This window comes from Bombus pascuorum, chromosome 13 (genome assembly GCF_905332965.1).
Source record: "Bombus pascuorum chromosome 13, iyBomPasc1.1, whole genome shotgun sequence".
NCBI classification, from domain to species: domain Eukaryota; kingdom Metazoa; phylum Arthropoda; class Insecta; order Hymenoptera; family Apidae; genus Bombus; species Bombus pascuorum.
The window spans coordinates 4,733,352-4,749,140 of NC_083500.1; the positions used below are offsets into that span (position 1 = coordinate 4,733,352).

At 36.8% G+C, this 15,789-nt stretch overlaps 1 protein-coding gene and 1 long non-coding RNA gene across 4 annotated transcripts in view; one reads left to right on the forward strand and one right to left on the reverse strand.

Annotated features, from left to right (window-relative positions):
• LOC132913524 (uncharacterized) overlaps nucleotides 1-15,789 on the forward strand; it is a 234,395-nt gene that overhangs the window by 201,115 nt on the left and 17,491 nt on the right. The gene's annotated exons all lie outside the window — the stretch shown is intronic.
• The window catches only part of LOC132913520 (inactive rhomboid protein 1), a 287,110-nt gene that overhangs the window by 8,631 nt on the left and 262,690 nt on the right, over nucleotides 1-15,789 (reverse strand). The window contains exons 8-15 of one of the 3 annotated variants that reach the window (XM_060971927.1): nucleotides 8,472-8,782; nucleotides 7,061-7,147; nucleotides 6,655-6,834; nucleotides 3,523-3,706; nucleotides 3,030-3,266; nucleotides 2,335-2,525; nucleotides 1,829-2,122; nucleotides 1,574-1,727 (exon numbers count right to left, since the gene is read on the reverse strand). In XM_060971927.1, the coding sequence (XP_060827910.1) occupies nucleotides 1,574-1,727; nucleotides 1,829-2,122; nucleotides 2,335-2,525; nucleotides 3,030-3,266; nucleotides 3,523-3,706; nucleotides 6,655-6,834; nucleotides 7,061-7,147; nucleotides 8,472-8,782 (1,638 nt within the window). Of the gene's footprint in view, nucleotides 1-1,573; nucleotides 1,728-1,828; nucleotides 2,126-2,334; nucleotides 2,526-3,029; nucleotides 3,267-3,522; nucleotides 3,707-6,654; nucleotides 6,835-7,060; nucleotides 7,148-8,471; nucleotides 8,783-15,789 lie in introns of all 3 variants that reach the window. The other 2 variants (XM_060971928.1, XM_060971926.1) reach the window with 2 other exon arrangements.

A 15,789-nucleotide genomic window follows, 5' to 3' on the forward strand; every position in this document is an offset into this window, starting at 1 on the left:
AGTTATATGGGAATTTGGTCGTTATTTTGCTTGTGACAATGGGTCGTTATTTCGATGTTAATTTTGTGTTTCTCTTTCAAAAAGTCGACTATTCAGCATGTTTACTAATTGGAGATATTGGTATGAAATCTTCCTTTATTATGGTCGATTCTTTCAAACGCTTATTAATTTGGAATACTCGTATGAAACGTTCCATTGTAGGACTCATTTCCAATCGTATCGCCGTGTTTCCGCAATTCCATTCGTATCCATTCAAAGTACACAATATCAGCCGAAAAGAATCGTACATAAATTTCCATTCACAGAAAATAATATCATTCCACCTTGCACCATTTCTATTCCACAGAAACCTCTTACAACAAACTATCGCTGAACGATACGAATTATCGATAACCCACGCAGGAGAAATCGCGTTAACGTACTCAACCAGCTTTCACCAAGCAGTCAGGCTGAAATAATAATTAACACTATGCCGCGTAAAGAGAAAGGGTGGAAGAGAGAGAGAGAGAAAGAGAGAGAAAGAGAGAGGGAGGGAGAGAGAAATAGAGAGATAGAGACAAAGTTTCCCAGGGCGGAAGGTACGTTTAACCAAACTAATTAGAACAAATTGGACGGTATTAGTTCTCGAGGAACGGTGCTTTCTGTCCGCCCCTTTATTCTCCCGTCTTCTCTGAGAACTGGTTGCCTTAATTCACGAGTGTACGCTCTCTGATAGAGGAAAACAGTCGGAATAGAGAGACTAGAGGGAATAGAATTGACGTATAACTCCAAGTTCACCGACGTGTTAAGGGGGTAAACTGTCGAGCGATAAGACGGCCGAGGGTGAGAAACACCGTAAAGGAAACGATCGTAATGCTGTTAACCCTTTTCATGGGTATGAGTCACGGTGCAAACCTGGTCTCTGAGCAATTACTTCGCCCGACCGGGGCCAAAGCGTCGATTAAATCGACGATATACAATGAAATGCGTCTGTTAAACGTCCCGTGTGGTTATTCAATTAAAACTGCTACGTGGCATCTAATAAAACCATCGCAGCTCGATAATTAGCCTCTCGCTTGCCTGACAATTTCTGCAGAAAGAAGAAAGTTCTTTCTCTTCTTATTCATCAAGATATGCTTAAGTTGTGTTGCGTTGAAACGCGATTGAGTGGCGTTGTGTCTTGGTCTGTTGATTTTCTAAACAAAAGCATAAGTTTTAACTTCCTCTTTAATAAAAATTTGAGTTGTATTAAAACGTTTATGCGCGTGGGTTAAGAAATAATTTCCTTTTTGTGGTATTCCTCTTCAACATAGTATTTCTATATTTTAAGGACAATCAGATATGTTGTGATATTAAATATCATCTTTGTTCCAACAATATCTACTGCACAACAATGTCTGCATTAAAGAATTTGCAAGGGAGCATCCAATTAGTTTTATTTATTGCTCCTCATCTTTGAATATATCGAAAATCCTTAAAGAACATATACACTCGCGTGACAGTAATCTCACCTATTTTTCTGGGCTATATGATCGTAATCCAGGATACGTTTGCTTAGTCTCGACATTTCTTTGAGAAATTAAAATATGCGTACCTCTGCTCTGTAAGGAACGAATATCGCACTGGCCAAGTTTCCAGCTAATGCGCCGATAAAATAAATCAAAGCGATACGCAGCGAGCCAGTTAACTTCTCCAAGTCCCGCATCAAGAAATACTGAACCATTAGCGTGATCGACAGATGAAGAACTCTATAAGTCAAATATAATACCACATGATAATTTAATATAATTCTCTACCGAAAAAATATTCTGCGTAATTATTTCGAAATAAATTCTGTTCAGAAACGTACCCAGCGTGAAGAAACATGGTGGTGAAAAGCCTATAGAACTGATCTGGCCACTCGGGATGAAGAAATGGTATCATACCGCAGACATCGTGCAAACACTCGACCTGGGAACAGAGCGACGCCTCCTCGTGGAAGTAGCCGTGTACGAAATCACAATATTCCTTGGTGGTGATGCGACACATCCCGTGGATACCGATGCAACAGGGATGACCGATCACCTCACAAACCATATGCTCTGCCATCTTGTCCTTGTATCGGCTTACTGGGAAATTTCCATTGCTCCGTTGACTCCCGTTTCTACTGTTGAGCAAGACAAAACGGGTTCCTCGATATTATTCAGGAAAAATATTGGAAAATTCAGGAAAATATTTTTGAAATTTTATCACCTTCGGTGCTTGAAGATTTTTGGTAACATGATAGAATTTTTAAGTTTTCGTCATTGCTAGATACGTGGATAAATGGTACATAAAAAATATAGAAGAGATTGGATTTTTGGATGACGAATTTACCTAAACCGTTGATTAAACGGATTAGTTTTTCGGCAGATGGGCCACTTGGTGATGTCATCAGGCCATTCGTAAGGTGCTATGCTAGCTGGAGCGTCGCAGAACTTTGGATCCAACCCGCAAACCGATCCGCTTATGCGTCCTCCCGGTCCACTGTCCCCAGGTCCCCATTTTTTCCACGTGGATATCGTGTTCTATAGTTTTTGAAAGCACCATTAAACATTTTAACCAATCTATCTTCAAAAAATAGAATCGATAAATGATGCAAATAATCAAAATTAAAAGTACTTCAGGATTTCTATAGCGCGCAAAATTAATTGGAATATCAGGTTCAGTTTTACAAAAAACGTAGGCAACGTATAAAATACAGTATAAAAAATTGTTCAAATACAGGTAATTAAGGATTCTTCTATATACACACATGCAAAACTAATTCCAATATAAATTTCTAAAAGCAAGAGCTATCAATGTGTTCGTAATTCATGTAACATATAAAATAAATATCTACATAAATAATCGACAACAAGATAGAAATTCCACAGAAATTTACCGTGGCAGTCGATCTCAATCCCCGGACCAGTTGGTTCGTAAAAGAGGAAATTATATTATAAACACGATACGAGGGGATATTCTGCAAAGGAATATCTAATTTCCTTTATATTTAATATTTTCCAGCTGGAAACGAAATAACAACTCACAGAGCAATCCGCTTTGCTAGATTGCACGCAGCCAGAGTCGTCGTTTCTGATGCAGCATGCGGTGTCCCGTTCTCTTTCCCGCCAGACGTCGATCTCCTTCAAAATTTTAATATCGCGACGCATACACGGTGCAAACTTTGCGCCCAGATGAATCAAATCCGCGGCCCTCGGACCAAACCAGAAATTCGCTGGTTCCTGGTAGTCCACTTGTTGCAACGACAGACTGGTCACGAGAACCTACCGCACAATTTTCACGATATTCTTTCTCCGCCGAATTACTTTAATTTCTGTGACTGTAGGAATTTTCTCAGTAATTACAATAGCATAGGATAGGAATTTTTAGAGTAATTTATAATAACTGCAAGGAATTTGAATTTTCTCATTATCTTTTCTATAAACTATACAATGTGATTTTGTTGAGAATATTATAGAAAAGTAGATCTAATGGATGACTAAGGATTGGAAAAAATTGAATTGGAAGTTTTGGACTCACCAAGCCCGATCTATGACTAAGATCCATGCCCACAGGTCCAAAACCGTAACACGCTAACGAGATTATCAAAATAAGAACTTGAACGGTGGTGATCCAATACGTAAAATACGGACGATGATCTTCGAAGTCGTCCAGCTGCCTTCTGACGTCTGGTTTCTGGGACACGCTCTTTCGAAAAGATCTCCTGCAAGCATAGAACAATATCTTTCATATCTTTCTTTTATACTCTTCTACTCTTCTCACTTTCCGCTCTAAATGCAAATAATTCCAAAGCTTAACATTATCAGTAAGAATTTATATACTTAAATTATTATTATTTCCCTCTAACATGCTCACTGTGTATGTTATACGTTATCAAATAGTTTTCATTCAGTATATAGTTTTCATTCGTATTATATTGTAAAACCGCTTCTACATTTGCATATATTTGCATGTGTGCCGCTATCAATAAATAATGAACACCTCATGGAAAATGGAGAAAGAAAGAGGTTTCGTAGCCGCAAAGGTTGTATCGTATGATCGATAACTATATTCCCCTTGGCATTTTTTAAATATCACGCCGTCCTGGCAAGACGCTTTGCGTCACGCTTTTTTCCCTCTCATTTCTGACGTTTGCCGCTTATCCGCGTTTGTTATTTGTGTTCCGCGTATATCTTAAACTGGGTCGTACCTACATGATAAAACCTTCGCGCGATCGTTAAAGCGGAATAAAGGAGAGCCGCTGAGAAAGTTGTTTCAATAAAGCTGGGTTATCATCTCATCTGTGGGGCAATGCTAACTTACGGAATAAAATAAACGTAGGAAAGACAAATTTCCATTCTACATTTCCAGTTTCTGCTGTCTTTCTTCTCCTTCGTTTCTTTTATTCCTCTGAAACACTTTTTAAAAACCGAAAAGTCATCATTTTGATGTTTTCCGGAATTAATTAAAAAATGTCCGGATTATTTCAGTCGGCAGATGTATCTTCTAAAATTGAAAATTTTGTAGTTTTATAGTCGAAAAGCCGAATACGGACAACATTTGTAGAATTTTTAATCTTTCCCTATCGGTTACTCCATTTGGCAGACGTGTTTTTCATAGTTCGAAGACGCAGGAAATTTTGAGACGCGAATTGTACAACATTTGAAAAGTTAATTAAAAATATCACGTAGAACTGACAGTTTCCTTTTCTATATTTCGTATTTTAAAAATTATTCTTATATATACATATATAACGTATACGAATATATAATTTATATAGTATACATATAGTATACGTAGCAATTAAATTTTCCTAATTTATATTCTGTTTAATTTTAGTTTACTTTCCGCATCTCATTCAATTCCTTTCGTTTCCGCATTCGACATCATAGTCGAGATAAATTGTCATCGGACGTGAATTTTTACCAGGTTTGTCGAAAATATCGGCCAATGAAATTATTCGCATGGAAATTCATTTATTGACCGTTTCGAAATCAATCTCTTCGTCGATGTGGAATAACAACCGCATCAACATACAACGGCAAGCCGATATCTGATAAACGTGTAGACACAAAACAGCAAACTAATACGAAACGCGTCGTTTGCTATTCATTGTATTTTTTGCTAACTCTATTTTTAGCTGAGTGATGCTAATACGCCGCCTATATTGCGAATAAATACAATAAAACATTACTACACACCAAATTATCAAATTTAACGAGAATATATCGGTACGTAATCTATATGATGAAATATTTTCATAAAGTTTACACAGGTTTAATGTTTAATGAAATATTTGCCGAGTAATTACATGACGTATTATTTACAAGCTACAAAACATTTCCAATAGACATGTTTCTTTGTGTAAATTTTAATTAAAAAATCGACAAAGCTTGTCCAGCAGAGTTATAATTATTTATTAATCATAAATTATTAACAGTACCGCGTTGCTTTAATAAAATCACGGATCTAACAAATTACACATACATTTAATTGATTATTATAATCAATACCTTCGCATTAGTCAAATTTCCTCCTTAACCATACATAAAGGTTGTACCATACATAAGTTTATCTTATTATTACTACGAAAGTAATGACGTCTATATAATCATTTTGAAGTCGTTAGAAAGGGTGGATCTTCCCCTTGAAAGTACTTCTTGTCTCATTAGGATCGGATGTGTCTTTGCTGAGATATCGTCTTGCAAAGATGATCGTAATTTTTTGACAATTTGCTTAACCTACCGCAAGCTCGCGGCACTTGTGGTGATCAGTGACAGACACTGACTCAGCGTCTTCTTACTATTACTACGCATTTCCAGGAAAAAATGTAGGTCACGGTGACACTAGCCCCATTCATACCTAACCTCCACACCTATATACGTTAAGGTCTAAATGTTGCACTTTGAAGTCTCATATCTTAAGAACGGAATGAGATATCAATTTGACACAAAGTGCGTTATACGCTTTCTGTGAATTTTATCTAAATTTTGGACTTTTTCCAGCCTTATTCCGATGTTTTATTTCAATTTTATTTTATTTCAAAGCTAGTAGCATATATTGATATATCATGAAATAGGATGAATATTTTTCTATAAACAGTGGCTTATAAAAACTAGAGAGCAGTGTCGTTTAATCTCTGAAAATTTAGGTCGTGTAGTTATTGTGTCCGGTTTCCAATTTATCTTTACATTAAAAACAAGTTTTGTATTTTTCTATTCTCGCGAACAGAATTCAGATTGAGTCTGTCTCTTATATTTTAAAGGATAAATGGAGATTGTAATTTTGTTCCGAACAATAAGAAATTGTAAAAATAGAACTTTTATTTATTAATCGCTGATCTGATAAAAGCAGTGTTTTCTCAGTTTCGACGAATTTCATGTTGTTTTAAAATAAAACAATCGGTATTTTTGCACGGATAACGAAACAATCGTTTAATAAAGAGCTTGTAAATTTATTTTGCTTCAAGTAATTTTGTGCTACGTTTGCAAATGCGAAGAGGAGTTTCGTTGCATTTGACTAATTTCCATGCTATCCTGTTGTATATTCGTATGGGAATTAAAATAATTATTTAATAATACAAAAAAAAAAAAATCGTGTGTTTTACCAAATACAGGTACATTTGTTTCCAAGGTGTTAAATTTATAGGACAACGGATATTTGGAAACTTACCCCAAAAATCTTCCAACGATACCCATGCCATACTGTCGTCTGTTACTGTTGTCGAATATTCGGTCGATGGTACTCGGTGAAATTCTCGTAGCACCGGTCAAATCCCTTCTAAGCGTCACCCCCTCGTCCGGCGGCATCATCGAACTCAAACCCAACCTCGACCTGCCCCAACTCGTTTTTCTGTAATCTCTTTCTTGTTGTAGATCATGACAGTTTACACTCGACGTTGGATATTTTTATCCCTTATCCAAAGTCGAGGATCAAACACGAATTTCCCGATCGATCTTTCTTTTTGTTACAAATTTTATATAAATTTCATTCGTCACGATACACGTCAAAGAATGTATGAGAATGTCAAAGATCTTTCAGTTTTTCTAATGTACCGTAAAAGGAAGACTTTCCTTACCTTGAAATATAATGGTCCCTCGAAATGTGGCGAGCTCTTCTGACCTGTCCATCCACCGACGTTCTATCATCCTTCTGCGAGGCAAACCTACGAAATCGTCATAAAATTTTTATCGATTTGTATCCACCATTTATTTAAAATAGTAAAATAGTTTAAACCTCTTAAAATTAAGTAATATCATTTTTATTATCAATTCCCACTGGCAATCATCGTGTGTTTAAGATACCTTAAGAGCCTAAATTTCCCAAAATGAAGTTGTTACGTCGGCCGACTCTCTACCTGAGCCGGACCTCACATCGCGGACGGATGGCAGCCAGATGCCCGCACATCCTTATCGCATACTCTTGAAAACACTCGCAGCCTGACTATAAATCTCAGAAAACTCTGGCGAAAGTCTTTCATCGCAAACAAGGGCTTTTCCACGAAAGCGTTTTCTAAGGTTTCTGGTTAGCGTCTGGAAAACACGTGAACGCTAAGTGTTCACACGTGCGATGCCTCCTACTCCCAACTTTCCATCGAGGGTGGCTAATACCCTTCCTAGTCCATCGATAGTCTTACTAACCAATAGAAACAATTTCTATTACCCTCACCTCTCCAACCAAAAAACTGTCATCAACAAATCAGATGATTCCGTGCGTTAGACACACCCTTCCTTAGCTCACCTCCGACACAGCATCGTCACGATCAAGTCAGTTCGTCTTCGTCCTCAAATCAGTCACTACGTCTACAACTATCGCTCAGTCCAGCAAACTCACTGAGAAGCATCGTAAAGTCGCAATCTAACATTCTAACCGATCAGTCGCAGTCGAAAACTCTCTGTACGGTCGCGTCCAAATTAATCACATTGTATAAGATCTAACTCGAACATTCTAGTGGTAACCTCCGACACCATTTAAACCGATATCTTATATAAACTGTAAGTGTTATTCTGATATAAATATATATATTTATTCTACAACAGTAGAATAAGTTGCACTCATTGAATCATCCCGGTTATCCTAAACGAAACGCGGGGAGCGACCATTTCGCGGCGTCGATTAACCGAATCGTAGCGAGAATTTACGACTCTCGCTGACGCGTTTCCTCGCGACCGCGTCTCTCCGCGAACGGTCGCAACAGAAGTAATTTACTTTTTATCAACAATTCCCACTTTTAATCACTGTATATTTAAAACAGTACAAGTGTCTCCAAAATTAAGTAACTTAATTCTTATTATTAACTCCCATTCACAAGTACCATGTATTAGAACAGTAAAAAGTCTAACTTTCCTAAAATTAAGTAACTTAACTTTAATCTGACCTAATTCATATTGTGGTCACGTATAGAAAGCATACTTGAGAGAAATATCAGGAGAAGGAACTTATAGCTTTCGTAGTTGTAACGTTAGAAGTATTCTGGAAGGTATGCTCACCTAACCAATTCCTCGGATGTTTCTCTGTCGCCCGCAGATTCAAGTAGATCGGCGACTTTTGCACTGTCTTCGTCGTCTTTCACCAAACCACCGAGTCCCTGTTCGATTTGAGACTGCGATTGTTGCGAAGGCGGTGGCGGAGGCGGCGGCGGGGGTGGCGGTGGCCTGTCGAAGAAGGACTCCTCTTCATCCTGGCCGCTTTCCGGGGACGTCGCCGCCTCTGACCTCGACATGTAGTCAATTACGCTCGGTGGGAAGCTTCGTGACTCGGGTCTGACTTGCGATCCTTCTCGCCGTTGTCTTCTCAACGACTACAACAAAACGTCGATCTCTCGATGATATTTCTGTTTAACTTTCCGCCCCTTTAAGTGTATCTCAAAAGATATTTTCATATCCAGAATTCAATTTTTATAATTGGAAATTTAAAATGGGAAATGGTGTTGCATCGTTTAGCACTTGAGCTTTTAATATTTGCTATCTGTATGAAAGAGAGGAAATATATGATAAATGTATTTAGCATGGAATTTCCGTCTCCGAAATCATCGGAGAATTAATAAACCAAAATTCAAATTTTTCACGATCTTGCAAATTTGTTTAACAAGGTTTAAGTATGAAAGACAACACCTAATTGTCCTAATTGTGTAGACATGAAAATGCCTTTCATAAATCTTTCCTGTCTGTTTAATATAGAAACGTTATCTCGCATAAACACAATACTCCAACCAATTAATCGTTTGCCTGCTAATTTGGGTCAATTATCGCCTTTAATACGATCCCATCAGGTGTTCTAATTCTTATGAATGAGTTTACATACATTAAATTATCCATCTTCGAAATACCAATCCTTCGAAAACCGATGTAGTAATACGCAAATATGTAATTACCGTCGATAGACTATCGTAGATAACGTTTCACCACACATTACGCTATCGCCTTTACTTAGTGTTCTGTAACCAGGTAGAAACTCACGATTTCGCAGTGAGCAGACCACGAGATACGAACACCGAGTTTTCCCAGCCATCCGTTAGAAACCTACTCTGTGTATCTATGATACCGTTACGGGAATAGAGGCGGTCTGCTAATTTCGAGGAGCGTAACGTCATTCATTAATATTAAACTGGAGGCTGCGGTGCGTCCGTTAACAATGCTACAATACCGTTCCAATTGATTGGGATCGGTTTAATGCTATTTTACGGCGACCGATAACGATCCAGGGAATTATTTTATGTAATTAATCGTGCAATTATTCATATCAGAAAACACGTCGCACCTCGTACGTTAATCCGACGAACCGCAATGCCTAATAGCTACCACACGTTGATTACGTTTCCTCGTGAAATCTCTTTGGTTCGCGCGTTTTCCATTTCTTTCTTCTCGCTGCCACTGTATCTCTCCACTCCTAGCATCCAGGATTTTAATTGCTTCTCACGGAGCGTCTCGCGATGTTTTATCAAAGTTAACAATCTGTCGTGACGGTGTGTCGTTTCTTTCACGCGTTTGGCTCGATCGACCGTGGCGGTTTCAACCCCCTCCCGCTACTTTCGGCTAACACTTTAGCTGTCTGCACGTGCTTCCACTCTCTCTAGTTACACCTTCTGGACCACTCCACGTTGATTTTTCTGATGATGGATGTTTTTATGAAACGGCGGAAGTCGGAGTGTTTGGTTTCGCGGAATTTCCTGTCGAATGTTTGGACAGGTAACAACGTATAAAATGAATTTGGTAACTTTACGTTCATTCAGTTATTAATTTAGCATTAGAACTATCAGGGTGGCCAAGATAACCAATTCTTGTAGCTTTTCATAGAGATTTTATGGATTTACGAGGGTGGATTTTTAGAGGTTCCTAAAATACACGAATAAAAGCTTGTATTATTTACTGCGTTATAAAACTCCGTCTCATTCCTTGTACCTTAATTTTTTTCATCCGAGTTACGCTCTAGTTGTCGCTGGTATATAGTTTATTCAATATTTTACTAGAATTTTGGGCTTTTTAAAGCATCGGTTATAACGTTTATAAAATACAGCGTAAATCATCAAGTCAGACCGTACAGCATTTCCAGAGTCAAAATCACAATTAACAATAATTCCAAGCTTCAGATTCAATCAATCTCACACCTGTCTAAAAAGCGCATTCTCTCATCATTTAGAGATTCGAGGGTTTAACGAATCGCCAAAACAAATGATATTTTGAAAAAGAACATCGGGTATACCGTGCAAATGTTTAGCCGTTTTTCTATCCCGCGTTCTCCTAGTAAAACAAGCATTTCCGAGCATTTCTATAGCATTATGTAGATCTGTGTTTAATTACGTGATCGTGGAACAACGGACGCTTCTAGTGAATACTCATTAAGCGTGTCGCGTGTGGAACAAGGGTGATCGATATTAATGACGAATCAATGGTGTAATCCAATATCATCAGTTCGGCAGGCCGACCAACGGACCTCTGGTTATTAAGGTCCAGGAATTAATATGAATTACTGCCGAGCGAGCGGCGTTATTCCAATTAAAATCCAGCCTGCCACGGCCTCAAAAATGAAATTCCCCACAGCACGAAACACACCCGGTATAATTGATAGTCCTTTGTTCCTTTCACCCCATCCGTTTATTTTCCCTTTTTCCAATTTTATTTTCCTAGTTGCTGCTCGATTACCTGCATAGTTACAATCGCAGATGAGATACAGGATACTAGGTTATCACCTACTTTTTATGTACGTACAGTTTTTGTCCCACATTTAGAGGAATCTAGAGCAAACTTTGATAATTAATTGTACAACGACTATTGTTTCCCATGGCTCATTAGCAACTAAGCTTTTATTTTCATTGGACAGTTAGCGACCAACAGCTCAGATGGAAAATAGGAAGAAATTCAATACTGTCGTACGAAAGCTGTTAATATTTAATTTATTTCTCAGCAGTTACGAAATTGTAATTGATATATATTTAAAATCATAGAATAGGAAAAGGTTCGGAGTTAGTATTAAATTAATGTTGTAGACTAGTTGTGTAAAATAATACTAATATACTGGCATTATATTAAAAATATGCAAATACTATACTATATGATATTACGTTACATTAAAAGTATACAAAGACATAAAAACTAGTACAAAGTGAAAGACAATGTCTGCGACACATGCGGTATACTATGCTCTATCGAACATATCTTAATCACCCGAATGTAATATTACCTAAATGCAACATTAAAAGGTATGATTTAACTTTAATCCGCTCAACTAATCAATGCCACAGAAAGAAGACTCCGGCAAAAGATTTTCTGATAGATAGTCGTTTACACAACTTATTATAGATACGTTCTATCTCGCCAATCATTCTCATCGTGGCCACTAATTACCTTAAAACGTTTATGGGATTTTAAACACACAGTAGAAAAAAGCTATTAAAATAAGTAATTTACCAACAAAGCCATTAATTACTAACTAGGTTTCCATGAAACCTGCAACTTTTTAATCTCCTGCAGTTCCACTTCGAGATCCCCTTGCTGCTCTTTAAATAAAACGGATAATAAAACAAAACAAAAAAGAAAACGCAAAAGCGTCGTTCACGAGTGAATTACAATTTAACATTAACAGACAACTGGAGTTCAACTTCGTAATCAGGAATTCGTCCTGGTCGTGAAATTCCAGTTGGGACGAGGAGAAGACCGAACACATCGACAGAGTAATCAACAAACTTAAACGACAAACAAACACTGCAACGCGAACAAGCTAATACGAGTGAGTGGGTGGATGAACGGGAGGAAAAATACAAGGGACAGAGTGGCGAACGAAAGAAGCCAGAATTTACGTAACATCGACAAACATGGGGGAACGGTGGAATCTGATCGAATGGAAAAGGCTGTAAAATCGAATGGAATTTAATTTCGTGCCCGACATGCCGGAATTAACATTCTCCATGTTTATTGCACCGTATCGAGCCCATCTGATGGGATTTTATATTGTCGTGATCGCGACTGTCCCCGGACCGTTAATTGCCCTATCGGTCGGTTCTTGCTCGCAATTAAGCAGATGCCGTATATCCAAAGGACACGCACCCCCCGCGAAAAAACCAGAGCTTTCGTTCATTAGTCCGTTTCGTTGGCTGAAATAAATATCCGATCGGTGTGTATTTCATTTCTGCTCTCTTCTTTATTTGGTTTTGTTTTATTAACTTTTTACTCTAAAGCGAAATAACGAGTGGCAGAGATCGTAGTTTCGATTTGATGAATGTAGATTCTGGTCGTTATAAAATTTACGTTGGGTTTCAATTGAACCCCTCAGACGTCGAATTGATCCGTTTTTCACTGATTTTTTGACTTCTGGAAAATTTAACAATGAACCTATTTTGTTAACGATATAATAGAAAAGAGACGCTTTTCAAACATAACCAGCAGCATGCGTAAAAATTATTTTGGAATATGTTGTTTCAAAAGGGTCGTAGAATTTCGCATCAAAAAGATTTGACAGCTGAAACGAGACTGTACTTTTTCTCGTTAAAATCTGCAATAGCTATGGAATTTATAATCTAAAAGGTAAACCGGAGTCAGTATGACGTTTTGTATTTGTAACGTTGTCGAATAAATTTCAGCTGCAGTAAGTTCTCTGGAATTTGTCGTGGATGAAACGATTGTATTGCGATGCAAATCCTTGTTTATGGAGACGTATTATTGCATCGCTTCAGTTGTAAATTCGAAGCTCCAGCGTGACCTCACAAATAGTGAACCTTGTGTTTTCTTCATTTCATTATTTTTAACTGTATTTTCTTCATTTGTTATCGGATAATACAAAAAAGTGTTGCCTTGAATACTATCCTAACTCATCAAAGAACGACAAATATCATTTATCTTGTTGCTTTATTTTGTCAAATTAACGAATAAAATGTGAAACGTCTTCTGGTTTTTCAATCAGCAAACAATTATCGAAGATACCTTTCTTTAATTTTAATTATAAATCTGGTATCTAATTTATTTCTCAGAGCCTGTCAAATTACAATTATATTTAATATAGTAGAACAGAAACAGGTTTACAGCTAATATTACATTAATATTAGATTAATGATAAATTAATATTAAGTTACTATTATAGAATAGTTCATTCGCTATGTAATAAAAAATATATATATGCTGATATTACATTATACTAGGAATATACAAATAATAAATTGTTGTATAATTTCCAATCTAATTCCTAATTTCCAATCAAAAAACATTTGACAATTTGAATTCAATAGAAAATTGCAGACACAATAGAATAAGTAGAGAAAACGATACATACGTTCGTATTTAAAGAATTTTGTTACGAGTTTTCAAAGATTGTATGGCGTATGGTAATATTATACGTTTTGTTTTGATGTTTAAAAGCACACGGAAATTTCTGTAAGAGACCAATTTTACTCACAAATTTGTCAAATTAATTAATGTTATCCGGTTTGAAACAACAATTAAAGCAACAACGTTGTACAATCTAGCACAATCTAACACAGGAAATGGTATTACTCCGGACAAAAACACGAATTTTAAAAAGTTCGAATTTAAATGAGCGGCCAGATAATAAATTGCTTACTGGTGGAATGAAAAGGCCGGACGACGTCCACTGAAACACGTAGCCAGCAGACTTTTTAATAAATGGTTAAACAAGCCTCTAAGCTATAACATACCTATATACACTCGCCAGTACTCGTCGATTGTTGTACGAACGCGTTCATATTAACTTCTACGGTCTGTGAAAAGTTAATAGGGAACATCGTTCTGCTGAATCAGCAACTTTTTAAAAATTCCACCTACTTTAGTGTTTTCTCTGGGCAAAACGCTCCAGCATCATAAAATTTTCATAACGACGCATCCTTCGTGCCTTCCGCTGTTCAAACGTGTCATATTTGTTCAAGAATAACTTATTTTTTTTTGTCATTAGAGAAAAAAAGGACAAAATACACAGATGAAAGCTATAAACTCTAAAGATCACAAATATCCGGTCGTTTTTTTGTCATATATTTTTAATTAAGTATTGTTCCCTAATTCTAAAAATTACATTGGCGTTTTATTGATCTGTCTATCTTCTTAACTAATATTCTATTTCTGACAGTTGAGAATTTCAAGAAAATGGTTTTCGAGTTTGAGAAAAGGAAATTTCTACTAAAATACTTCTAACGAAATTCTAAATACAAAATAAGTTAGTAACAAAGTTAAAACGACTTACGACAGAGAATTCCTATTCAGAAAATTCGAATTCTAAAAAATAAATAAGATTATCGAAAATCACGTTCGTTAACATGATTTTTATAAACGTTCGAGTAACAAGCGAACGTTTTAGAAATTCCAAAATGTTGTGTAAGCTAGCCGTAATACAGCACACAGCTAATTATTCATTTCGCAGTTTAATTACTCTATTGATCGTTCGGCCGTGTTTGCTTTCAATTATACAATACCGCTTCGGAAAGCGTTCTGCAGGCTAGCTAGGTCTATTGTTAAACTCTGTATAATCTACGTGTTCCGTATATCTACATCAGGAAACGTTTGTTTTATAACTATAATCGTACTACGACGTTATACTTTGCTCGTGTCTCCCAAAAACTCGTTAGATTGGAACTTTATTTGACCATACTTTTCCAGTGTAAACGGAAGTGTAGTACGAAACAACATAATATCCGAAAAGTTGTATTTGAATAAAATGACAACATATTGGATAACACAGCAATATGCTATTTGCTCTTTTTAAATTAATTATATTTTTAACAACGTGCCAAAAGTTTGTCACACATCTCTATTTTCACTCTGTCTATTTTCACAACAGGTGAAATTAAATGCGTTATCATCGAAATTCCCAGACAAATTGCTTCAAGTTACTGCCGACCGATTAATAACGGAATAATAATAGTGCTGATAATAATTGATATCGTTCGATATTGCAGTATGTATCTTTCCATTTCTACCTCGGGGGAATAAAGGTATAGAACGCTAGTGCACCAATATAATTTTATTTCCGGAACACGTTCCTTTCCAGTATCGCTTCGCGACGATTTAACGACGGTATAAGTTTCGCGACGATTTAACGACGGTATAAGTTTCGCGACGAAACTCGAACGATCGGGAATTTGGGAAAACAATGGAGTTTTCGTGAAACTACGGTATACCTTCGCGATTATTGACATTTTAGAGCACCTTTCCTTGGATATTTGCCGAGTCTAATGGCCTGATCTATCTCGTGCCCCTGATACTGATCGTTTCTTGGCGAAGAAATATGTAGTTTCGTCGAAACCAATAATTTATAAATTCAAATTCACCAGGTCAGAGTATTTTCTAAAATTTCTACGCAAATTTTGAA